The 27,290-nt window shown below is 39.3% G+C and overlaps 2 protein-coding genes across 3 annotated transcripts; one reads left to right on the forward strand and one right to left on the reverse strand.

Moving 5' to 3' along the window:
• The first annotated feature begins 783 nt into the window (after positions 1-783).
• On the forward strand, positions 784-17,721 carry LOC131308829 (separase). 2 transcript variants are annotated; one of them, XM_058335855.1, is made up of 27 exons: positions 784-1,510; positions 2,055-2,232; positions 2,326-2,433; positions 2,883-3,017; positions 3,145-3,656; positions 4,169-4,274; positions 4,412-4,537; positions 4,620-4,916; positions 4,991-5,107; positions 5,238-5,459; positions 5,592-5,702; positions 5,842-5,979; positions 6,080-6,448; positions 6,547-6,636; positions 7,208-7,471; positions 7,810-7,933; positions 8,063-8,836; positions 8,991-9,225; positions 9,370-9,472; positions 12,659-12,910; positions 13,723-13,778; positions 13,883-14,112; positions 14,467-14,710; positions 14,872-15,268; positions 15,811-16,050; positions 16,271-16,358; positions 16,610-17,721. In XM_058335855.1, the coding sequence occupies exons 1-27, from the start codon at positions 846-848 to the stop codon at positions 17,125-17,127; spliced, it is 6,699 nt and encodes a 2,232-aa protein (XP_058191838.1). In that variant the 5' UTR covers positions 784-845; the 3' UTR covers positions 17,128-17,721. The 2 variants fall into 2 exon arrangements, with proteins under 2 accessions (XP_058191838.1, XP_058191839.1); XM_058335856.1 differs by having other exon boundaries at positions 14,470-14,710.
• A 556-nt stretch (positions 17,722-18,277) lies between these two features.
• Positions 18,278-25,529, reverse strand: LOC131308830 (WD-40 repeat-containing protein MSI1-like). The gene is made up of 6 exons (XM_058335857.1): positions 24,989-25,529; positions 21,440-21,766; positions 20,731-20,883; positions 19,585-19,709; positions 19,316-19,411; positions 18,278-18,805 (listed from the first exon to the last, which is right to left on the reverse strand). Exons 1-6 carry the CDS (start codon positions 25,331-25,333, stop codon positions 18,577-18,579), a joined length of 1,275 nt encoding a protein of 424 aa, XP_058191840.1. The 5' UTR covers positions 25,334-25,529; the 3' UTR covers positions 18,278-18,576.
• Positions 25,530-27,290: the final 1,761 nt, after the last annotated feature.

Consider the following 27,290-nt stretch of genomic DNA (forward strand, 5'->3'; position numbering starts at 1 on the left):
ATAATAAAGAAAGTTTTTGTTGATAACTTTTTTATTAGTGGAAACGATATGGTAAAATGCTGAAATGTTTTTGTTAGTGAAAAGGGGATAGTAAAATGAGTTAAGTTTTTAGTATTTTTTGTTATTAGAAACGGGACCTTTAGTACATATAAAAAATTAACAATCATATGCTCCGTTCCAGAACTGAAAATAAGTAATTATTTATTAAGAAGGCAATTTCAAATTCAAAAATAATGTGTTTACACAAATAATTTTTCTAGCAATATGGATCTTGTTTTCATAGATCTTATCGAGATCTTTTATACGGTGCAAAAAAAAAAATTTCTTATTTACATTATTTTTGAGTTTGAAAAAATGAAATAAGTGCTTATTTTTTAAGAAGGTGTTCTGAAACGGGGCCTAGTAAATTGACTGACTTAAGCCTTTCTCGTAACTTAATGCTGTGTTTGGTTTGGTTTTTGAAATTTTTTTTGAAAAATTGTAGGGGTAATAAGTGGAAAGAGATAGAGATAGAAATATTGGAAGTAGGATGAATTTAAGGGGAATTTTTTGAAAAATTTCTTTTTGAAAAATAAAAAGAACAAGGCATTAACCAAATAATACAAAGTTAATTACATCTTCTATTTCTAATTTTCTATAGAAAGAAACGTATAATCAAATAGAATTGGAGTATCAAATAGCAAACTCGGAAAATCTGAGGGGTGAAGTGAAGTTTATAAAAGCTCGTTCCCTTCTCTCATACGCAAAAGGGGCAGAACCCCGACTTTGAATTTTTTCCAGCCTTGGCGCCCATTTGTACACTTCGCTCCTCTCTCTCTCTCTCTCCCCCCGCCACTGCCGCACCCATGGACTCCGACCCCGGCTCCTCCCTCCTCACCAAACTCCAATCCCCCGAGCTCCACCACATCCACCATCTCTTCTCCGATTACCTCCACCCCTTCACCGACCTAACTCCAAACCCCAAAAAGTCCAAAAAACCCTCCAACCTCGACCACACCACCTCCGTTCGCTCCCTCGCCAAAAGATTCCTCCCTTTCCTCAACCGCTCCCTCTCACTGATCCACAAACGCCTCTCCGAAACCCCCAAAATCGACGAAAAACTCGCCCTCCAATTGTTCAGCACGTATAAACTATGTTTGGACTGCCTGGACTGCGTTTCTTCGCAGTTGGAGTGCAAACCCTACGCCGTCTGTATCCAGAGGGTTCGGCTGATGCACTGCTTAGAGGCGTGGGGCCGGCACGGCGAGGCCCAGAGCGAGGGTTTTTTTGTGCTGGAGAGGCTGAGGGGGATTGAGATTGGCGGTGGTAACGGGCCGAAGAAGACGGCGAAGAAGAAGTGCCGGTACGTTCCGGTTTTGGGGGAAGAGAGCGGCGTGGATCGTGATTTCGCTGTGTTGGTTGTGGAGATTGTGGTGACGCTCGTGAATTGTGTTTACGTTAGCCAGAGTAAGCAGGAAGGAGAGTATCGGAGAGTAATTGTTTTGGTGGACGAGGCGGCACCGTGGTTTAGGTGTGGTTTTCTTTACTGTAATGTACACTTGAAATAATTGTGTATTGGTGAAATATATTGAACACGATGGAGCGAACGGATATAATTCTGCAATTAGCTTACCATTTTTTTGCGATGATATGGTTTGAGCCATTAGGCAAAGCTATTTTGTGGCTTCTTGAAGCAAATTTTCACCTTACTCCATGACGGGCGGTGGATCGGTTGAATAATTTAATAGGAATTTGGACTGAACAGGCCATTTCTTGTGCCAAATTTGGTTAGATACATGGCAAAGCCATTTTACTCAAGCCCGACCATTGTACCTTATTTTTTGAGACCTCATGCACGTAATAGATTTGGCTTGATAAATGACTTACCCTTGAAAATGTTCTTACCAGGTTATGTTTTTACTTTTGGGAGGGAGCATCACCCTATTGGATCCCTCAATTATAACTTCTTAAATCTGCAATGGGTAGTTTGCTCAGCAGCCAATGTATAGTAATTTTTTTGATAACTAAGATGATTTAATTAACTGACAAGGTTCTACACTATCCAATTACTACAGGGTCTTAGATGCAAGTGCATATGACAAGTTGCACAGGGTGCTTGTGACATATCTGAATAGATGCACTTTGTTTTTGGTTGGAGAGCTAATGACTTTCAACAATGATCTGGTGCGGGAGTTCTGCTCAGCAACATTTGCTGAGTATTCCAAGTCAGCCGTGAAAGATCAGCTGCAGAAGGTGAACCATTTCAATTATTGAGGGTTCTGGCTTGAGACTGTGCACGATAATGCTTACGGATTAATTTTTCCCTTATTTGAATTTTGTTGACAGTTAACTCGCAGGATATGCTCTTCCTTGTTCTCAGTACAAGGCAACCACTTGTCATCCATCATTGATATATTGACATGCGTTTTGGACTTTTTGGCCAGTGAATGTAAGGTAATCTTGTAAATTTGGGCACTGTAAAATTACAACATAAGTAAACCATCTGGAAAATACTAGCCAATAGGGTTACAATTTGTTTATGTCTTAAGTTTGATTTGCATTGCCGATAAAAAAAGAAGTTTGATTTGCATTGCCACGTTAAAGTTTTTGCCTATACAATAATGTGAACTCCGCATATATATGTCTTATAATCACGTGCAAGCACATAATTATGCTCATTAAGTTGAGGTTACACTGGAGTTCAGACTAAGGTTGAGCTTAACTGAATTCATCCAAGTCTTATTTCCATAATTCCACCATTCTTTATATTGTAGTAACGAGATTGGAATCTACTCCTCTAAGGAAATATACCATCTGCTCTTGTTGCTTCAAGCGCTGGAATTATGGTGTAGTTCTTGAGATTGATTGCTAATACTAACGATGCAATTAGTTGTGCTGCGCAGGTTGAAATGAAAAACACGATAATGGAATTCATTGAGCTTGTGGATTATTGTGCTAATAAATGTCGAACTGCGACAAGAACTTTGTGCAGTCCACTCGCAACATATGTAACTAAACTAGCAGGTGAATTCAGTCAGGTACTTTTTTGTGCACTCTATAATGAGTACCTCCAAATATGGCATTATGCACATCCCTTCACTCTTGTCCCTGTGTTTTGTGGAATATACGAATGTATGATAAAGTATAATGCAACACTTTCCGCAGGTTTTGCCTCCTTTGGATATGCTTCTGAGGCTTTTTGGTACTGGGTTGTTTGTAAGTGACTGCAATGACCAGTCAAGACAGGACAGCAGCATAACCACCAGAAGCATGAAGGATGGATCTGGGATTGCATTATTGCTTGATAAGGAAGATCTGCTCCATGATTTGTCAGCTTTGATTGGAAAATTGAAATGTTACTTTCCTGCTACCAGCAAAGCCATTAGTTTGCCCATTAGTGCAGAATTACAGTATACTGTAGGTTCTGTATGCCAAATAGATTCCCACATAAAACCAAATTATTACACCTCTAGAGTCTGCAAAGTGGAGAATGGGAAGCGGTATCTTCTGTCCTACTGTAATGCACTGAAATTCTTATGCCAGCCAATTGCTGATTTTGTAAATTCAGCAAAGAAAGAGATAGTTGTTGAGACTGAAGGTGCTTCCTTTCCCACCAAGCTAAGCCTTATCCAGGATGCACTCCATCAATTTATTGATGTGTATAATTTTTGCCACAGGTAGAACGAAGAACCAGTTAGTCCCTTGTCACTTATCAACATCTTCTTAACAAACCAGCCAACTGAAAGAGTTATAATAATAATAATCATAATAATAATAATAATAATAATAATAATAATAATAATAAGCGTGGCATGAATTTGTTTCCTTGATCACTTCTATCTTGGCCTATATTGCTGCTGGATAAGAATGGGTTGAGATTATTGGAGGGTGAATTGTTGCTGTTTGATATAGTTGTGTTACAAGTAAAAGTTTCTTCTTCTTTAGAGTTCTTCTTTTGCTTCTTTCAAGTACTTGTCAAGTGTCAGCAGAAGTTTACCCCCTGTGATGAATCTCATAAGTATATTTCAAGCACCCTTGATGAGTACTAATACAGGGCTATATTTTCTGAAGGCTCTGAATCTTCTAGGGAAATTGTTATCTGGATTATGAAGCTTATTTTTTGTGGTTTTTTTGGGTTACTTCACTACACAACTCAGAGAACCTGGGTTTCTTTTGTTTATGGATGCAGTGCATGTGAACGGGAGAGCAATGATTTTGATGATTACGAGAATACAATAGTCAGTGTAGCTGTGGCTGCCTTGACTCTCTCCTTCAGGACTAAACTTTACCTCAAGGTTCCCACGCTTAATTCATGAAATTCTATGATAGCAAGACTTTAATGTTCATTCGATATTAGTTACTATTCCAGTTCAATTGAATTTGTGCTGCTTGGTTTATCCATTACTCTAATTGCTGTCTTTGCTAACTGCAGGAGAGTATCAGTTTCGTTAAGCAAGTTATTTCAGTTGACTGGATTCAAGCTAATGATTTAAAATACATATTTGCCGCTCTTTACAATGTTGGTATTGCTCTGTACAGGAATAAGCAAGTGAAAGAGGTACTTCGGTCATGAACAATATTGCCTATTTCTTGCATAAGTGGCTTGGGCTTCCGTTTATATCATGAATGTTTCTTTGCAGGCTTCGGTGGCAGTGAAATTATGTTGTAGGGCATCGTGGACTTGTGTTTCATTTCTTTGCAAGTCTTTTGCAAACAAATCGAATAGGTTTCACACTGATGTGTCAGAAGATTCTGTCACGATTTCTGTCAGTGAAGCATGTGCCAAAAGTGCATTTCTTCTTGATTTACTTTATCAATGTAACAGTCATGATAAGCTGAGTAAAACAATGAGTTACTGTCTTGAAAACTGGTCTGCTGCTGAAAATCTATTCAATAAGCTGCCAAGTCCAGTAGCTTTGGTGAAGCAGTGGGTAAAGGTAGACATCTGAAACTTCTTGCTGTCTTTACTATGATTTGCATTCATGCTGTCTGTTTTTTGCTTGTTTTCCAGATAGAATGTAAACTTTGTAAGGAACCGAATACAGAGCACATTGCTACAACCTTGTATTCTTTGATGTCATCTTCTGAAAGGGTGTCAGTAAGGTCACTTGGCATAATTTTAGAGCAGGTTTGGGCTACCTTTGTTTGCCTGTAAATTTGCTTATAATCTTCCAATGATATTTGTTTATATCTCCCTGGGAGTTGTTATTTGCTTACTGATAAGACATATTTGTTTCCCTTTCATGCTTAAAATTCAGGAGCTGTTAGCATATCATGACATGAGTCCTCTGTACCCAAGGTTAAGTCAGAAGATGCAAATGGATATCATAGATGCCCTCGTAGAAAAGGTGTATGTTACAGATGATAACTGTTTGCAGAAATTTAAATTTCTTATTGCAAAAGGACGAGTATTAAGGGCCTCTGGAATTGAAGGTCTGAAGGGATGTATTCAGTGTTTATCAGATGTCATATCCATGATGGTGAGCTTGCTCTAGTTTCCTTTTTCTGATCTCTTTATTCTCCCAATCATGAAATGCTCTGTTGCATTGGAATTCCCCCTTTCTCCTTGCTCTGTTTCTCCTGACATTGGTTATGTAATGTTACCTGACTAGAATGTCATGAATGGCGGAGAAGTTCGACAGAGTGTAACAATTTGTCATCAGTTAGCTGTGGCATATTCCTTGCGTGCACTGTGTATCCAGGAGGCCGAACCAAACTCCAAGGTTTTCTTTGCTTAAAAGGCTAGTCCCAATTATTTTATTTTTTTGAGTAGTATGGAGTATGGACGGTGGTATATCTTCAGGTAGACTATTTACTACACAAATGTCATTTTTGTGTTTTCTTGGCTTCTTTTCCAAACAGCAACCTTTTGAAGATATTCAAGCTGCACTTAATCTATGGTTGAGGCCTGATTGCTGCCTCGTGGACAACCAGTGTGATATTGCTTTTGAAAATATGCTGATTTTGTTGTATCATGTAATTGATATCTTATCTATGAAGGTAATTCCTGTAAGGTTATCCTGCCTTTAGATTCTACATGGAATTATTCAGATAAAGTAGTTTTATTGGCTAATTAACTTTTTCTCTTTTGTACCTTCAGGGCTTTACAGAATTTCACGACCACCTGTATGAGTTGTTGATCAGATTGTTTAAAAGGAAGAATGTTCCACTGGAGAAGTGTTTGGCCTTGTTGTGGCAGTACAGAAGGCTTGGCCATGCCCTTTGTGCTTCACCTGTGAGTGAGGGATTCATTACAACTTTTTCAAAGCATTGTGGCGAAATTTCCAAATCTATAAATTTCTGGAAAAGTAGCATGAGTGGATCATTGCCACTGGAAGTGGGGTTTCAGCAGAGCTTCTCCTTCATTTTAAGTAACTTCTCCCATGGCTCTTGTAACACTGAATATCCTTTCCGACCCGAACTCAAAGTTGATGAAGTTAAGAAGGCTGCTTTGGATCTCACTTCAAAGGTAAGATTTTTCTAATAATTGGTATAGTTGGCTTTGCCCTATTTCAGTTTAACTGGAGATTTTTGCACCTCCTTAACTGAATGATTTTCTTATTTTAGGTTCCTCTTTGCACCAGTTCCATTTTTCTTGCCGCGCATCTCTATCATGATTTATGTGGAAGAATGGTTTTGACCGGAAGAATAATTGAGGTTACTTCTGTTACTTTTTTTCTCACTCAGTGCCAATTTTATATAAAGGTTACTCATGGACCTTGATTTACTTTATACCCTGACCAATCTGATCTCTAGAGTTATGGAGAGTTAGAGGGCCAGATTTCGGGGCTTTCAAATCAAACTAGAAGTTATTGGGAGGTCTATACCTATTACGGGACTGTTGGATGTTTGTGGATACCATCCAAAACTGAGCTAGAAATCCACACATAGATTAGTCTTTCCTGCCATTGTAAAGGACTGTTTTTTGTTAATGAATGCTTGTGGGACCGTGTATGTTTCTTTCCTTCCTCTCCTTCGAAGCATACAAAGTGCCTTGCTCGGATGGAGATTTGAAAATTTTTGGGTTTGGTTTTTGGGGTAATGAGTGGAGAGAGAAGTTAGGGTAATAATTAGAGATAGGGGTAATGAGTGGGGAGAGAAATGAGAGTAATGATTGGAAGTATGAGTAATGAGTGTTTTTGGAGTTGGAATTTTTTTTCCAAAAAGGCATCCGAACAAGGATTTTTTGCTTGTTGCTACTTTTCTGACAAGTTTTCCAACAATGTAGGCTCTTTCATATGCAAAAGAAGCACATCATTTACGCAGTAAACTCTTGAAAGAGAAATTTAGATACTCTGTGGAGCAGCAGACTGAAATTTATGATGAAAATGGGGCAATTATTCAGAAGCGTTGTTACTGTCTCAGTAGTTTTCATATGTATAGTACAGTAGCTACATCGGTTTGGGATCCGGATAATATTTCATCCGAAATGGAAGGCTGCCTTCTTACTCCATGGAATGTACTTCAGTGTTATCTAGAAAGCATTCTACAGGTTCTCTCTATTGTCTCTTTAATATTTTGGGTCACATAGGTGGTGTTCCAGTTTACCCCCTTAAAAAATAAGTACTTTTTGCAATTTTCAAGCTTAAAAATAATAGGCTTATTGAAATAAAAAAAAATTGTGATATCGGTCTTGTTTGATACATCTCGATGAGATCTATCAAACCCTGCAAAAAAAATTGAAAAATTATTTTCGTAAACTTATTATTTTTAAGTTTGAAAATAGGTCCTTATTTTTTAAGCCCTTATTTGAGAATCTGGAACGGGGCCATATTATTCTGATTGCTGTGCTTTGCCAATGGTGAAATTTAAGTAGTATGGTTGATACAGGTTGGCATCATATATGAGTTAATTGGTGATGGATCTGAGGCTGAAACTCTTTTACTGTGGGGGAAAAGCATATCCAGCTTTCAAGACTTGCCTCTTTTCAAAGTTGCATTTTCCTCTGTCTTAGGTATAGAAACCAACCTTTTCTTCTATTGTTTCAAATTTTATGCTAGTCTTTTGTCTGTGGATTGTCTTCCTATTCATGGAAATAGAGATGTAACTGTGAAATCTATTTTGTGCATCTGACCTTCTTCAGGAATTCTGTACCGCAAGCAACAGCTATGGGATTTGGCAGAAAAGGAACTTCACAGTGCAAAGCAAATATTAGCAGATTGCTGTGGTACCATTTCGTGCATCAAATGCAGATGGCTCTTTGAAGTTACTATTGACCTGCACTTGGGAGATTTAGTCAGAAGTCGCCATGATAAATATACAATAGAAAAGCGTTCTGTAGATGCAGAAACTCTTTACAAATCAGCTCTGGACAAGCTTAATCTTCCTGAGTGGAAAAATTCAGTGAGTAGTCCTGAGGATATTGGCTTCGAGAACATAACTGTTTGTGATGCTGTTGGAATGAATCATTCTCATGTTAATGAGTTCCCCTCCAAAGTTGATGAAGCAGAAATGAGAATTGAAGCCAAAAAGACCAGAAAGACTAAGAAAGCATTAAACCAACTGCAGGGACAATGTTCGGTGGCAGAGCAAAATTCAAGGATGACTCGGTCCAGATGTCGTTCCCAGAAAACTAATGATAACATTCCCTGTGACGTACAGGTAGGGCGTGCTAAGTATTCAAATAATGGGCACTGTTTTGCTCTCCCTGATGCCCTTAGTCAGGGAGGCCCACTCTCAAAAATTGAAAGTCCTGCTGCGGACTCTGGATGTGAAGTTGCATGCGTTTGCAACAAAATGAAGTGTTGGTATTGTCTTCCTATTAAAGTTATGGAATCTGGCTGTATAAATGATTTTGTGCACATGAAATGGGAGTTTGCCCGGAGGCGTCTTTTACTGAAACTCCTCACAGGCATAGGTATGGTGCTAAAAACATGTAAATCATTTTCTTTTCCCCGAAATTGGTTGTGCGTGCACTAACTATATTCTGTTGCATGATACATAATCTTGCCGCAAATATGTATAACTTAGTAGTTTTTGGGAAATCAAAGAGAAGAATTGTTGCCATGCAGGAAAATGTTTAGGTATTCGTGGTGAAACTCATGAAGCACGTGAATGGTTTTTGCAAAGCATATCTGTGCTGGTCAGCAGGAATCTCTTTTCTGCGAATTCTCGTGTTCCTCCCACTACCTTGCTTGACATGATTGGGGAGGAAATCCCAGGAGACCCTTTAGCAGTTGAACGTGCAACAGTACTTTACAACCTTTGTTGGTTTACATTAAAGAGTTATCCCTGCAAGGATACCAGGTATGCTTAAACAGCCTCTAAACATTTCCCTGTCCATGATACTCTGTAGTGCCTGTGTAAATGCGTCTGAAGACAAAATATTATCGATGTTGCCTGGGTTTTATTAATTGGCATTTCTCTCCTTTTGGTTTTAATGCTTCGCAGGATCAATTCTTGCACTGTTACCTGCATCCAGATACCAAGAATCATATCTTGGATGATGCTAGCCTTCGTTCTTTGTCGTGAAATTCCTGTTCTTGTCCAAAAGGTTTTAAATCTCTCTCTCTCTCTCTCTCTCTCTCTCTCTCTCTCTCTCTCTCTCTCTCTCTCTCTCTCTCTCTCTCTCTCTCTCATTTTGTGTTTCTTATTATTGACAATGAAAAGAGGCAGAATGAAAAATAAGGGGATGGAGGACCCCTCTGAAGTAGGCAAAACCATGCTAAACAATCGGTAAACTGTTGGGGATACTAATGTCCAAACCCACAAGCAAACACACACAATCGAAGAACAAACCAAGAACATTAATCTAAAGGAAGAAAAGAACAAGACACAGAGATTTATGTGGTTCTGACTTAAGCTGATTGCTTAATCGTACATCCACGGGATCTGGGGTGTTTCACTATGATGAAAGCATGAAAAAGTTACAATAGGAGGCAACCCTAGCTTTGCTTTTATAGTCCAAGCAAACTAGTATATCAGAAAACCCTAGAAAACGCGCATCTTGCATAATTCCACGTGTCCGCTCATCCGGACTAACTTGACCTTCGTCGGACGAGCGTCGCCTTCGTCCAGATGAACTCCACTCTGGTACGGACCAGTTTTCTAGAAGTTCCAATTCTTCAATTGCGTTCTCGCTCGTCCGGACCAGCCACACCTTTGTCCGGACGAGTTTTCCAGAAGCTTTACTTCTTCACAATCAACATAAACAATATTCACTAGTTAGTGCCAATCCCTTTACCAAAGTTGATAGATACTAACTCTAGAATTTGAACTAATTTAAGCCCCTACATTACCCTCTTTATGTACTTCGAAGGTTGGCAGACCTGGATAGCTGAGAAAGCCGTACCTTCAAATATGAGGAAGGTTTGAGATAATACCGTTAAAGTTGGAATTCTTCAAACAGACTTAAGGTTAATAGATGTCCATATTCCCTGAAACGATCGCGATCTTGGGCAATGTTTGACTACCTTGGGTTCACACTCAATCAAGCAAAAGTAAAAACTTATAATGTGGGCTTTGAAGGCTTTAAGGACAGCAGGATATGTCAGGCCTTATGGAAAATAGGTTTCCTTGCAAGTTGAAAATAATTTTTGTTTGCGAGTACTGCTTTTTTGTCATTGCCAGGTTTTACAAATGAAAAACAGAGATGATATTTCCTGAAAATGGTAAATAGACTACTTAAGCATTGGAGTCATTCTACTAAAGCTGTCTCTTTTTGAAAATATACTACTTAATTGTAATGATTAGTACTCCATATGTTCATTACGCAGTTGATAAATTTACAATGCTGTCAAGTGAGAGGAAGAATTGGTGATATCGCCATTGTTATCTTCCATAAACTGAGATATATTACTTACCATCTTTAAGATCCATGCCCATTTGTTGTTTTAAATCTGCCAGTGACTTACCAATAAACGTAAAATTTCATTTCCGCTCTTGTTTCACTGAGGTAATTGATCTTTGAAGGAGCCGAATATCTTTCTTCTTGGTAGAGATATATATCTTATGTTTGGGTTTCAACGAGCTTGTGGTGAAAGTAGACAATTCACATATGCTATGAGAATAGGCAGCATGCGTTTGAAGATTTTACTGATAGGTATACTGTTCGAGAACCTTACTTTTGCTGCCGTCGCTTGTTGGCTAAATCTTGCAGCTCCTTGTATGGGTCCCACACTTGGATTGACAGGGTGGAATTTGTTTAATTTGGTAGGGATTTATAAGTAGACACCACCGAGATTTTTTTGATTGTCAAATGGCTGGTTGATGTTGTGAGAGAAAGAAGGAAAAGTGTACAAGGTGTTGTGTTAACTAACCCTAACACAATCAACTCTTATTTAATAAATAATGGGAAATCATAAAGACTACATTAACCAATGTGAGACTAATAGCAATACTATATTCTAACATTCCCCCTCAAGTTGGAGACTCTCCAGCTTGTTACATATCAATCAACGAAACAATTACCTCAACTACTAACATCAATAACGAAAAACAATCAATTTGTTAAAAACAATGGAACAACTTTTAATAGCAACGACCAATGAACGAAACGACTTCAACAAATGAAACGGCTTCAACGACCAACCAACTTCAACGACTTCAACGAAATAATTTCAACGACCAATGAATCAACGAACAACGAACGATTTCAACGGCCAACGAATCAACAAACAAATTCAACGAAATAATTTTAACGACCAACAAAACCAATTTCAACGACCAATAACAACCAACTTCAATTACCAACCAACCACCAATTTCAACAAAATAGAAGACAAAACAAGATATGTCACCATGCTCACCAAAAGCATGGCCAAAAAACCCAACCACGATACCCTACAATATTCAACTGTATGATTGTTGCCGTACAATAAGTGCAATGGCGAAGAACACAACCACGACTACGACTGCGACCGACTTCACCCAGTATATGACCACCTCGACTAGAATCACGGCTAATATTAGGGCCACCATTACCAGACCTACGACGATCATCTCTTCTGGACTTCCAAAAACCATGACCGAAGCTGCGAGAGAAAGGACTACCCAAATGAGGAACTAGAAGCCATTCCAAATCAATCTCAACAATGCACCAACCAGCAGCTACTCCAACCATCAATGAACAAGACTAAAAACAACAAAGTGAACCAGAATACCAACATGTAGTGTTACCAGCGAGTCATAGCATGCAAGGGAGCAGACCATCGCGAGAGTAAACAGCACAGCAGACCAAACAAAGCCAGATCCGAGATCATATCAGCATCAGACCCAAATGAAGTGGCTGGAAAAGAACTGACGAAGGGTTTGGAGGCCTATTGGTAAGTGGGTTAGGGTTTTGGAGATCAGACGAGAGTGGGGGGATTTCTGGTACTGTTCACGACTGTGAGCACTGTTCACTACGACTATGATGATGGATATTCAGGTTAGGGTTAGGGTTTTCTGCTGGTCAATAAGGCGGCGGCAGCTAGCTATGGTGGTGACTAACTATGGCAGCTAGCGGTGGTGTCTATCGTGGGGTGCTCTGATACCATGTTGTGAGAGAAAGAAGGAAAAGTGTATAGGGAGTTGTGTTAACTAACCCTAACACAATCAACTCTTATTTATATAATGGGAAATCAGACTACATTAACCAATGTGGGACTAATAGCAATACTATATTCTAACCGTTGAATCATCAAAATATTTTTGTGGGTCATATTTGATTGACATTTGGCCATCCCTGATTTTATGACAGGTATCGAGATTGCTTGCTGCCATTTTTGTACTTTCTTCCTCAACTGAAATTTTTTCATCGTACATCTCTCCTTGCAAAGCACTCTCTGAAAGCCATTGGGCTTCCTATTTTCATCAAACTTCACTTGGTACACTCTCTGAAAGCCATTGGGCTTCCTATTTTCATCAAGCTTCACTTGGTACACATCTTAACCTCAAGCTATTATCTACTCTGACTGGGAAGCAAAAAGTCCAAGATCCTATCAATGTTGAGGTATGCTCTGGGCTTATGGTTTTGCCTTTCCTTGTTTGGTTATGTCTGAAACCAATCCTGGAACAGCAGTTCGCCCATGTTCTTTCTATTCAGTTGGGTTTTTTTTGTTTTTTTTTCCATTGATTTTATCTCCATTTTCTCATGTGTTTGTGTTTTGTTTTTGATATCCTTCCTGTTCCACAATGTTAGTTCTTTCAATTTGGGTTGTTCTAAAAGGCAAATCTTTTGTAATGTTTGGGAACTATCTTTAATCTTTTGCCTTTAAATGGTCAATGTTAGGGACTGTCCCTAACCACACAGACCAATAATTGTCTTTAATTCTTCTAAAGTTGTATCGTATAAGTTAGCCTGCTTTTGTCTTTCCTTCATATAAAGTTGCATTGTAAACGTTAACGTGGTCAGCAGGAGAGAGAGAGAGAGAGAGAGAGAGAGAGAGAGAGAGAGAGAGAGAGAGAGAGAGAGAGAGAGAGAGAGGATCTCACTGCGCCTAGTTCCCTACTTGACTGAGACTATGAGAAAATATTTGCACTACATTGTTGATGTGTACTTGTACTAGGGGAGAAAATATTTGCACTACATTGTTGATGTGTACTTGTACTAGGGTGGTTGTACAAGAGCAGCTCTAACTTTCACTGCAGAATATGCATCATGTTTAGCAGGAAACTTGTACGTATTAAACAAATCCAACTCTCCTCCTTTTGTGTATTTGTTGTTCTTCGGATTGACATCTTGAGAAGCCTTTCTGCTTTTTCCCCCTTCTCTTGGATACTTTGCCATTACTCAAGAAGTTTACGCTATAATTTCTTACTCAGGGGTTTTGCCTTCCTGGTTCGAGTTCTATTGCTTCAGAAACACTCAACTTACTCAGGTTTTGACTGCTCTTGATCAAAATGTAGCAAATTGGTTAAAAACACACTTGCAGCTTAATAACTGCCTTTTCCTTTACTCCTTTCTGCCTCCTTTGTGCTGCAGGCTTGCACCTGAATCGTTCCAAGATCTTGAAAAATATGTACTAAGATTTTTCCGAAATCTTCCTTGTACAACAATTGTCGGTCTTAGTCTGCTTGGAGGTGCTTTTGCCAGTTTATTGTCAGAACTGCTAGGATATCCTTCTCAAGCTCCTGCATGGATCCTATTATCTCGTTTGCATTCAGATTGTCAACCTGTTGTTTTACTTCTTCCGGTGGATTCTATTTTAGAAGGTAACTTTGCTTCCATAAAAAATTGGGTAATGAAAATGTAGTCCCTCCGTCACCTATTTTTGGTCCTTTCCACTTGTGGTGTCCCAAAATGTATGTAGTTTTTTGTTTTGTCAAAGGATATAAGTTTATTAGTTCCAATTCCAACATTATCCCTTAAACAAAAATGGGAATCAAAGGTTAATACTGGGGATAAATACTTTTCAATTTGAATCTGAGAATTAGTTCATCAAATTGTGCGTCCCCAAAAAAGTTGGAATCCCCAAGGAGGACCAACATTTTGGGACAGAGGGAGTGCAAAGTTTTGTGCTCATATTAAGATACAGCTTACTAAAGTACAAGGCGTAATGTGGACAGAAGCTACTGATGACTACATAAGGTCTGGCTCTGGGATCCTTTTTGAAGACAAATCTTTTGCGAAACGCTGGCACTGTCCTTGGGGTTCCAATGTGGTTGATGATTTAGCCCCAGAGTTTAAAAGGATATTGGAGGAGAATTTCTCATCATCTTCAATGCATCACTTAGAAGATACAAAAGATAACAGGTCATTATGGTGGGCGCAGAGAAATAGTCTTGATAAGCGCCTTAGCAAATTTTTGAGGTAGGTCTTCTCTATCTCAAAATGCTTCATACACTTCTTTTCTAGGCATCCAAAGGTCGTTACTGTACACCTTGGATTTGTCTCTTCTGCTGTTGTATAATTCTTCATTATTATCTGCACAAAATTATGTTGTGTAACAATTTTATGTGTTCATGACCCAGTGATTTAGAAGATTTGTGGTTTGGTCCTTGGAAATTTTTGCTTTTGGGGGAGTTCTCTAGAAGCAAGCAGCAGGAGTCAGTGCTACGGAAACTTGTGCATAATCTGAAGGTCAAATGTAACGTGGATGCACAAGAGGGTCTGGTTAAAGTTATTCTAGGAGGTGCCAAGCATGCACGTGAGCGTGAAGAATTTATTTTGCAGCTAATACTTGGCAAGGGGTGTTTCACTGGATACTCTAATCAAGAGAGGTGCAGTGCATCGTCTGATGCATGTCATGAGGACAAAAGTCTGTCCAAGAGGGTCTTCAAACTAACACTTGAAGCATCCCATGAAGTTGATGAGGGAGAGTGTCTAAACAGGGAACCAGTAATTCTAGTGCTAGATTTTGATGTGCAGGTGGGGCTTTGGATTTTCGTTCCTTACCCTTTTTATTTTTTAATGTGCCATATATACTGTTTTGGATGATTTTGGTATTGAATTTACTGTTTCAGTTTGAAACATTTTGAAGTTAGTGATCAAAGTGTTATTGCTTTCCCTTGTGAAAATGTTATTGAGGGTAAACTGTGTTTAATCTTGAAAGGAAGAATCGCATGTATGAAAGCTGTGGGTGTTATTAACTACAAGTTGCAATGAAGTCCAGCCCAATTGCTCACAACTACTCAAACACAAAATCTCTGGAACTGGAACACTTTGAGAATCGCGCCTTTTATATTCATGTACACACACACACACACCGACGTACATATACACACATATAAGAGTATATATTGTGCCCTTTGTTGAGATGCTTCCATTTCTTAATTTATAAGATGCCTGCTTATGCTTCTAAGCAACTTTGCCGCTAGAGAACACCTGTAGCATTTTTCGTTGTCTTCACTTTTTCCCATGGCACACTCCTCTTCCTTCAAAATATGCTAATGATTGGTTGACATGTGCAGATGCTTCCATGGGAGAATTTACCAGTTGTGAGGAGCCAGGAGGTTTACCGCATGCCTTCTATTGGCAGCATCTTTGCCACGCTTGATAGGTGCCGTCAATTCCAGGAGCATGATGTGAAGAATGCTGGTATCTTCCCATTTATAGATCCCCTGGATGGGTTTTATTTGTTGAATCCCAGTGGTGATCTCAGCGGCACACAGGATACATTTGAAGATTTTTTTAGAGAGAAAAACTTGGAGGTAATTCCATGGTATTGTTTCTTCTCGTAAGAATAAGGAAAGAAGCAGCCGGCTTCTGTTCTCCTATGTAAAGACTTGTTATTGTGCTTACTCAAGCGTTTAGCTCCCATCCATGCGTATACGTGCACCTCTTTAATCTCTTTGTAGGGCATTGTATTGAACATTGGAGTGCAACACTCGATTTCTAATTCTCTTTAAATGACTTCATTTTTCCGTGCAGGGGAAGGCAGGAACCGCACCCACAATTGAAGAGTTAGCTCTTGCCTTGAGAAGCCATGACCTATTTATTTATTTTGGTCATGGAAGTGGTATGTTTGATCAAAACCATTACCACTTCTCCTTTTTATTCTCTTCTCGTTTTATTGTTGTTGTGGGAAGTTAAGCCTTACTATTGAAACCAACCCAACACAAGCTAACCATTGATCCCAACCAGTTGGAAATAAAATGGAACGTGATTTGATCCATTTTTGTTCTATAGTTCGACATCTACTTATTCATTTAAACCATGATTTGTTCTAATGTACCAGTGTTGATGATTGATTGTCTAATTGTGATTCAGGGATGCAGTTTATTCCAGAGCAAGAAATTCAGAAGCTTCAAAATTGTGCTGCTACCCTCCTGATGGGTTGCAGCAGTGGATCTCTATCTCTAAATGGTAGTTACACTCCACAAGGTGCTCCTCTCTGCTATCTCTTAGCAGGTTCTCCCGTCATAGTTGCGAATTTGTGGGAAGTGACGGACAAGGACATCGATCGATTTGCCAAGGCCGTGTTTGATTTTTGCCTAGAAGAAAGAATAACTGATTCCATACGTTGTGTTCAATGCAATTTAGTTGCAGAAAAGTTCAACTCAATGCAGATAACTGGAACCAAGGGAAATGCTAAGAAGAAAACCTCGAGAAAAATTGAGCTGGAAAATTTTGACTCAAGCATCCATAATGACCGTTGTAACCACAGACCAAAGATTGGTTCTTTCATGGGTCAAGCTCGAGAAGCTTGCAAGCTCCCTTTTTTGATAGGGGCTTCACCGGTATGTTATGGTGTTCCAACAGGTATTCATAAAAAGAAAGATTTGTAGCATTACAGGCATTTCTCATGCCGCCTCAATTTGTTTGGAGAAGAATCTTCACGCCTTTTGCCTTCTCTGCCCAGTAGCAGTAAGAAAATACAAGATATCATAGCACTGGCCTACCATAAGTAGCAAAACTACTCATCTCTTGAGCCAGAGGCTAATGAATGGAGGCGAGGGAGCAACTGGACAAAATTGCATTCTTTAACTACTAGAGCCGCCTCAATTTGGCGCGACAAGAATCTTCATGCCTTTTGCCTACTCTGCCAGCAAAATTGCATTCTGTTACCTACTAGAGACTGTCAACATATGCAGCTTACCCTCCTGATTCCTAACAGTGAAATTGATTGATACTCCTTTTTCCTCTCCGAATTTCTGCAGTAGAAGGTAGCAGGCAACAATGCTCTGTAGCCTAAGTTATGACAAGTGGTTTTGTATGTTGTACGTAATGAAACATGGATTGTGGAATCTTCTAGTTCAGAGGACTAGCTTGTCCACAAATCATAGCGCACGTATTCATTGTAGTTTGTTGTATTGCCACTTGTTTTATCTTCCTCACAAAAGTATACAAATGATACGTTAGAACCATCTATTCTCCTGGAATCACATGCTTTAATAAGATTATTCTTTGTATGGTTGATTTTCAAATATACTCCGGTCCATGATTGTTCTTTTTTGTGTGTGTGTGGAGAAAGCGCTAGAAATGCATTGATATATGAGAGAACAATTTACAAGGGAAACATGAAACGAGCAACATAGATAATATATACAACAGAAACTACAAAAACAAAACACCGAGATCCGTAGTTGCCCTATTCCAAAAAGGTGTTCCCTGAGTAGCAGTTGATATACTAGAGGACGTTTGGCAAGATAATGAGCCGGGTGAGCGTCTTTGCGATCAATCTTGGATAACCTGCAAAAATCTAGTTTGGAGACTTCTTCACCAAGATTGCGCAAAACAAAAAATTTCTTCCTATGCTTCCGTGAATGGGATGGGTACTGTGCTTGTACTCATATATGCATGTGAAAGAACCACACCACAACATCTGCCAACCAATTATCCAATTCTTTAACAGGTGATATTTGGCGATTGGAGTGTCGAAACCAAGCCAACAATTGCAGCCTTGTCATGTACATGATGCAAATTGCAATCTGGAAATGATAAGCTGTGACAAACACTATGGAATCTCTGTTTGATGGCCTCCAGGCAGAAAATAACAGCTTCATCAATGAGGCAAAACCACAATCCTAAAATTAACCCATTCTTGAGCTTGTAAATTTGCCCTAGGGCTGCTGGGGGGTACATAACATAACAACAATTCAATTCAGTTAAGAACAAGGTGCCAAATATACACCGTAAAGGTCAGGCCAAATCAAGAGGTGCAAAGACCTAGACGCTCCTGATCTTTAAGTTCCATCTCTTTGTAGCTCCTGATTGATCTCTCTAATTTGGAATCTCTAGGCACCTTTCGTTGATTCATCTCCCGGTACATCGTCCTCATCATGATATATGTTCTCAGCCATCTGCCAGATCTGAAGTATGTTGTCTTCAGCCACGCTAGCAACTACCCAATCTTCACAAGGATTCCATGAGAAGTCTGAAATTTTACTAGTATGTCCACCGTGGATGAATAGCAACTCAGACGGGCCATCTTCAGCATCCTCTGGTGTCTGTTCTTCGTCAATCCTGGATAAGCAAGAAAACAAAAATGCAAAATTAGATAATCTAGGCAAGCGAATCATCTTTATTTGCACGCTTATAGGGATACATAGTTGGACTAATTAACTTCCTAATAATGCGGGTCCAAACATCCATACCACCAATGATACAAGAAGTCGGAAGCAAATTACACCACAAGGGAGAGAGAGAACTAATTGGTTTTATAAAGTCAAGTTTACAGGATCCACTTTAACGCATTTAAATCAGCCTTTTTATCTGGTTCATACAAACGACTAAAGTTAGTAAGTTAGTAACAAATAGCATGTATTATACTAGTATTTATTTAACTTATTTTCCGCATCTCTCAAGTCTTGTAAATAATCTGCTAGTTTCATTTGGTAATTATAGCCTTGATTTTGCATTTTTTGAGGGAGTTTCATGGCAATGATTACATTTAATGACCGATAAAATTTCAATCCAAACGCCACACCTTAGCAGCAAAAACAATACCAAGCTACTTGTATTTAAAGGGCAAACCTGCTTAGATCCCACACCATGAGCCTTCTCCCAAGACAACAAGAAGCTAGGATGGTCTCATTCTTTGGACTCCACCCTACTTGGAAAACCTCTTCTCTGTTTAACAAAACAATAATGAGTTCCATACTGACATCTTAAACAGTTAATCAATGCTTACAGACACATGCATAAAGATATCTAATTCTCTTACGAAGACAAATACTACTCAAATTTGCAAGAGTCCCAAGGGTGCATAGTTTGAAGTAAAACGCTAAGGAGAGAAGTCTCACTTGTGGCGATCAAAGGTATGGAGAGCAGTGGAGATCTTGCGGAGATCAAATAACTTCACAGTTTTATCCGTAGACCCGGTTGCCACGACCCATTCGTTGAAGGGATTGAAAGCTAAGCAGTTAACCTACCACAAGATCAGGAAATAGTAAGTATTTAATCCTCTTCATCCAGTATTAACCTTATAACCCTGTAGCAATAGCATAGATAAGATTGTTTCATTTCATATGACTCTTGCCAACATGACCAACATAATCATGTTATCAATCAGTAGGTAGGAAACCAAGATTCATACGTGATTTAACCACTGGGCTGGTGGGCCCTCACACAAAGTAGAAGCTATTTTTAAGGGCAAATTATTACTTCAAAGCAACAGCCCTTTGCTTCTGCTTTCCTCCAGTTTCGGGGAGTATGCAATACCATGGACCAAGACATAAAAGTCATCATACATCTAGTAGTCCATTCCCTTACCGTGCCCATCCAAACAAACAAGAGAAAGCACATAAATCCGTCTTCCCGTCCCTCCCACCTTCTCCCTCCTAGCATAGTACTCTAAGCAGTCATCAGGTATACACCAACTAGACTTCTGGTATGATTTAAATCAAACACTTCGAAGGTAAGTTAGTCTGTGCCATGAGAACTACAACCAGATTCGTACCAAGGACAGGAAGATAAATAAATGAAAAAGAATACATTTGTGCCATGTCCATGGTAAAGATCATCTGATGCTCTCATGCATCCCAGATATCTAGATGGCTAAAAGATTCACAGGAATTCCATCTAATTCCAATTGATAACTGCAATTACGTGACCTTTTTGTTGTCAGTGAAATATGATCCATGGATGAGATAGCTACCCTTGTCCGACCTAACCCTTCTTTTTAGAAGTAATCTTATCTAATCCAACAAACATTTGGCACCCATGACGAACACAGCATCGTAATCTTCTCATCCATGGCTAGGTACCAAACCAGACACCCTCAAAAGTCATCAAAGGGTGAAAAAAATATAAAATCTTTAAATTTATCCCGACTTCATATGTGTATGGGGCACCCAGGGCTACATGGATGGATCATGGATTTGTGTGCGCAAATATATGTACTCATGAATGCAAAAGGGACTTCTGAAATTCAAAGTATGGTTATCTACCTCGCTTTGATGAGCAACTACAGATTGGATTGGCTTTTCAGCTGATGGAGTCCGAAGATCCCATACATGCAGATATTGGTCATCCCCGACCGAACCAAATAAGTACTCATGCCTCAAATGCCATGCTACATCCTCTACAACACCTTCATGAACCTGTGCAGCAATTATCATTTGTCACATACCATGACAACTACAGAATTTCAATGGAACTGTACAACACATAATGCTCATGAATTCTGATTTATGCATGTTAGTATAAGAGAGAGCAAAACACACGCTTATTTATTTCCCCACGTATAACAACTCGGTCTAGGGGCAGAGCCAGGGTTTTTGAACGGTGGAGGCAGGCCCAATACCTAGAGTGCATTTGGCAATCGTAAAAAAGGCAGTTTTAATTCTAGTGAAGATCTTTCAAACATATTGTTTATATCTGTAGTGTCAGATGGATGATATCAATAAAAATGGTTAAGTTCCCAAAACCTAGATTGCGAGTTCAAATTATGAGTTCAATCATAAACAGCTCACTGTGAAATCACAAATCAGGTCTGCTGATTTGTAAGTCAGGTCTGCTGATTTGTAAGTATGCTAATATTCATTAATGCTATCGTACTTTTAGCTTATAAAAATGCTATGTGAAAGTGGCACGGGCACAAGTATGATAGATGCAACAAATCGGCATTAAGTACCCACCAGGAACATAGAAATGTACCTTAAATATTTGCATAGCATCAAGAGCCTTATTCTTAGGACTAGCATTGATGTCCCACAAGCATATTTGGGCATCGTCAGAACCACTCAACAAATGACCCTGCTTAAATTGGCTCCAAGATAAACCATACCCTTCGGTATTATGGCCCCTCAACCTCAAATCAGGATTGCAGGCGCCATCTAGTGGAGGCTTTGATGGATGTTTACTATAATCAAAAACATAAACTTCAGCACTGACGGTCTTGGTGGCAATAATAAATTGGTTTTGAGGCATGTAACGAGCTCTGTTAACTTCTCCTTCGTGATTTATTTGCTGGATTATTTGAACCTGTGACCAAAAAAAATTAAAAAACTGAAACTCAAGGATTCACAAAATAATAACAAAAGAATTTACAAGTTTACAAGCATTCATGAGACCGATTTAGCAACGAAACACTATTTAGTGGTTCTCAAAACCAAAGTTCCATAGTCACATCAAACTAAACCTAAAAGACTATTCGCCCTAAAATGGAATAACGTCTTTAGACCTTGTAGGCTACACAAATTGACTTATTCCATTTTTGATTGACTGATTATGATGTATTAAGTGGTAAATAAAACAATACCAAAAAAGGCCTAAAACATCGCAGCTGCACAACATAACATGTTTGGAATCTCCAAAAGAGATTGGATAGTTATATGCTTCAGAATATTCATTGCTTATGAAGTGGGCCAATTCAGATTTCTAGGACAAACAGGAGGGCTATCGATCCTTCCCTTTCTTCTATCCTTAATCACGATAAAATAGTATTCATAGTCCATACCAACAGAATAAGAGTTGAAAGAAAGGAAACAAGTTTTATGCTTTTGGCATTTTGAACCCGTCGGCTGTTCCTTCACAGCGTTGTCAACACCTCACCTTGCAGAGTGCCAAATGCTCACTCCAAGCTCCCATTTCTTCAGTACTAACACCAAGTTAAACAACTGATTCAGAAGTGGAAGCCCTGTTCGGAATGCCTAAAAACTCACAAGCCCTTTTCATGGCTATTCTGTCCGGCAAAGTGCCCTCCTAAGCGCAGGAAGGGGAATCAATGGCTGTTTCCCCAAAACGTTTCCTATGAAACTTTTTCGCCTTCTAGCCGTCTTCTATTTTTTATTTTACTTTACCGGCTTGCCTTTTCGAGGGGAACTTTAAAAACTACTAAGAACTTCATGTTGAATTGACATGCGAAAGAACCAATATTGTCGATCTCTTAGTCCCTAATCTTTAAATGAATGAGTTATGAGTCCAACTATTAATTCCGCTAAGTGATCTCTCAATTTCAAAACAAGAGGGAGTTGCAGGTACTAAAATGGAAATCAATTAAATTACGGCCTATGGGGGATTAGTCATTTACTTTTTACTTGATCCAAGATGTGTGACGTACATGCCATCCCGAAGCGATCTATTAATGGACTAAAAAGTCTTTCATGGCAGTTCTAGCCAAAAAAGAAACCTTTAAACACCGCATTCCTTCCATATTGTTATTCTCCTTTGATTCTTTTTCTTCCAAAAAAAAACAGAAAATAAACTTCAACTGGAAGTCCAAAAAACTTAAATTTCATGTAACATCCCAAACGAGATATTTTGCAAGTTACTATAGTCAATAATTACGACCCCTCTCTCTAAAACTTCCCCCTCTCTCTCTCTAACCTTTACAGTTGCCTAGGGTTTCAACTGGGGGCCGCCTCCCTCTCCTCCTCCTCCCTTTCCCCTATCTCTCCTCCTCTTCTATCTCTCTTCTCCTGCTCGTTTTTGCCACTCTCCGGCTTAAGAGATTCGAGGTTCGTAAGTCTCCGGCATCCAGGTTCTGGCTGACGGCTTGTGGCCTGGTTTTGGTTTGGCTCTCCCTTGCTCCTCAGATCTGGTTGACGTGGACGGCAGCGGGGTAATAAGGCGGAGGTTGAGTAGGTAGGGTTTTTTCCTTTTCTTCTTTTGCTGTTTCTTTCTGGCTCCACGGCTGGTTTCCCCATGCCAGTAGTTTCCCCTGGTCTGGTCTCCCCCATGCCGGTAGTTTCTCTGGTCTGGTCTCCCCTGATCTAGTGATTGGGTGGTGGTGGACTGGTGGGTTAATAATCTTAGGTTAGGGTTCTGTTGTTGTGGCTCTGTTTATCTTGTCTCACTGTGGCTCTGTTTTGCCGGCAATTTGTCAGCTCGTGGCCAGTGTTCGCCATGGCGGCGGGGCTCGCACTGGACGCATTGAGTTGCACATGACAGTGAGGACTATTCCATCACAGTTTGCTCGCCGGCGTTTTGTGCCCTTCTGACAGGGGCATGCCGGCGATTGACGTTCGTGGATAGCAAATCCACAGTTGGGATTTCCATCAGATTTTACTGTTATCTCTGATTTGGTTATGCGCCACCCTTAGGCAACTTGAGCATCTCCAATCTTGACCTATTTTAAGACCCAAATTTAAAATTTGGGCAAAACCCTAAAAAACCCATCTCCAATCATGACCCAAACCCTTCCCTATTTTTTGGGTTTTACCCATTTCTTTGCCCAAATCTGGGACAAAGCAAGCCTCTCCCCATTTTTTTCCCCATTTTCCAACAGCTACTTTCCCCTTTCCAACGGCTCTTTCTCCGGTAATAAAAGCCTTTCGTCCATGTTTGAACAAACTCCATTCAAGCTCCTTTGTTTTCATCTGAACTAACTCCATTCAAGGAAGAAAGTCTTTTATTACCCGCTCTTCTACATTCCCCTATCTCTTTAAATAGGCAGCTTTCAGAATCTCCTCATAAACTGGTACCCTTTTTTTTTCCGGTCAAACGGAAATTCCTATCTGGTATCAATTGTTTGAGGGAGATGAGGAGGGAAATGATCTCTCCAATAGAAATCTAGCAAGGGTTTGTCTTGGATAAAACAAAATTGACAAGGAAATTTGTTTGCAAAAAGGTAAAAAATGAGAGAGAAATAATATAGGAGGAGATGCGGGTGAAAAAAACAGGGAAACCAAAATGGAGGAAAATGTTCTCGAAAGCATAAAAAACAATATATTTGGGTAAGAGATCATTTTGCCATTGGAGTGAGCTTGACCCAAAATGGGTTTTTATCCAAAATTTGACCCAAATTTGGGTAAAAAATTGAGTCAGGGCTGGAGATCGGAGATAACAATCCGAATTTTATTGTTGGTATGGATAGAGTTTTGAGGCTCACATTTAAGATTTAAACATAAGTTCGTCTCTTTGTGTTTGTGTTTATTGGATATCGTTAGTCTATCATTCCTAATTCAATTTGTAAGTATACCCTAAACCAAAACCCCAAAAACTCAAAAAAACATGTACATAAATCACTGCACAAACATCTTTAAAAAAAAAAGAGAAATTATTCAATACTCTTAGGGCAAGGTTGAGCACAAATCTGGGGCACACATTGATGTGATGTCTAGACAATTGGGGTGAACCCCATACCAATGTGGTCCAGATTCATGCTTAATAGATCCCACATCGATGTGTGGTCCAGATTCGCGCTCAACTTGGCCCGACGGGCATTGAATATCTTCTCCTAAAAACACACAACAAACCCTATACCTTTCCGCTGCCGCAGCCAAACCCTCCAACATCGGCCCGGTCGTCGTCGTAGCGCCGCGCGTCGTTCTCGGCGTCTTCGAGCGGGAGCTGGACCTGGGCAAGCATGAGGTAATTGGGCTCGTTTTCGGAGGTGTGGGTCCCCAGGATCATCTTCTGGACGGAGTAGTCCTTCCCCGGGGGCTCGCCCCGGTCGGGGAGCCACTCCACGGTGAGCGACGGCCACTCGAGGGCGTGGGTTATGACCAGATCGTACAGGAAAGGGGTGTTCTTCTTCCAGATTTTGTACTCCTCGTTTATTAGCCTCTCCTCGATTTCTCCCCTCATTTCTTCGTCGTCCTTCCCCATTGATGAGAGAGCGACGCAGTCGGTGGAGACGGTGGTGGTGCTGGCGCCGCCGCCTCTGATGTCTCTCTCTCTCCGCGTAATTCAGTCTCTCTCTCTCTCCTAATCCCTGTGATGGAGGTTTTGGAGGGAACAAATTTTATGGGTAGCGGTTTTGGGGAGACAGAGAAGGAGGGTTTTTTTTCCAACGCGGGCACTTCAACTAAAATCCTCTCTCAACTCTTCGGTTTTCGCGTGTCATCCGAACCGAACCGAGCCCTACGTCCCAATCACTTGGAGTTGGCTTATGAATCTTGTTTTCCTCCATTGAGTTCTATCAAAGATCACTTGTTCATATAAAGCCATTATACTCATATTTTTTGCACGCTACAGTATCTAATATCAATTTTAGGGTCTACCTCTCCTCGTAACATTGCTACCTAAAGCTATTATATCTGCTCTTTTAATTTATTTTTTTGCACACCTCACCTTGATAATCGAAATTATGTCAATTATGTGATGAACAAACTCAATAACTAACCCGATTAACCGGAGGGTCTGAGGGAGGGTTTTCTTTATTCTTTTTCCTTTAGCATTTTCAAATTCAGTTACGAGCAATTATTTTGAAGGTAAAAGATTATGTTTTGATTGGAAAATAATCTTTCCGATAATTCGAGTTTTCTCACTATAATTTTTTTTGACCTTTCTCGACTCTTATATCTTTTTTAAATTACACTTTTGCCAATAAATACTGCCCCTTGTTATTGAGTTTCTTATTTTTTCACTATCAAATTTTCTATAAAAAAAAAAAAAAACTCTCTTAAATCTTTTTTAACCTCAGCAATAATTTTATATTCCAGAAACATCTTCTTTTTTTTCTACTTATAATGGTGATGGACAATTTTGATTTGCTTCTCAATCCTTTGAACTCATACACAATGCGTGGATAATTCGTTGGCAAGTGGTAAGGCTTAAAAAAATATAGATGACAATTTTTTTATGGTCAAAGATTTTAGTGGAGGCTGGCTCAACACTAGTACTGATGATGTGCAAGGGAATGACCAGAATAGAGCTCAAGATTAGAAACAAATTGGCATAAACGTAATATCCAAAAGAAAGTGGGTCAATTTGTTCATAAATTGTTAATGAGATAAAATAATCAAATAATCAAATTTGTGAAGTCCGCTGGGGTTCACACATGATGACTCTCCCTTCAAATTTGTAGAAAGATAGCAAAGTACTACAATTTTGATGATAATTTTTGTTATCTCAGCTGAAAATGTTATTAGAACCTTTTTTTAACCTTAACCCCAACGTTACAGGCCCGTTCGGATAAATAAGCCACAGTGGCTTATTTTTTGTCCTTATTCAAATTTTTTTCGTATCACTTGGCTTATTGTCATTTTTTTGGAGATTATTGCATCCTCACGACAAGAGGAATCTAAAAAGTAAAAAATTTTGACCGAAATCTAATTTTTTTTGAATAAAGACGAAAAAATTGGCTTATTGATCTACTTTCGTCTTTATTCAAAAAAAATTGGATTTCGGTCAAAATTTTTTACTTTTTAGATTCCTCTTGTCATGAGGATGCAATAATCCCCAAAAAAATGACAATAAGCCAAGTGATATGAAAAAAATTTGAATAAAGACAAAAAATAAGCCATTTTGGCTTATTTATCCGAACACCCCCGTAATCAATCATAAGTATCAAACTTCTCTCCGTAGGATTTGAATCCGCAACATAGCGCTGCAGTTTCACTAGGCTAATTGCCCTAGTTACCAAATGGGCTTTTTCGAGGAAAAATATCTTTAAGACATATCACAAACAACTAAATTTGCGAGATCGAAAATTAAAAGCAAGAGCGCAATCCAAAATTTTTGAACGAAAGCGCAAGATACATGAAAGATATACGTGAAATTATTCATAAAGACACATGAATAGTACAGATTCAGTAAAGTGAAAATCTAGACCGTTCATGTT

The sequence above is a fragment of the Rhododendron vialii genome, chromosome 11a, assembly GCF_030253575.1.
Source record: "Rhododendron vialii isolate Sample 1 chromosome 11a, ASM3025357v1".
NCBI classification, from domain to species: domain Eukaryota; kingdom Viridiplantae; phylum Streptophyta; class Magnoliopsida; order Ericales; family Ericaceae; genus Rhododendron; species Rhododendron vialii.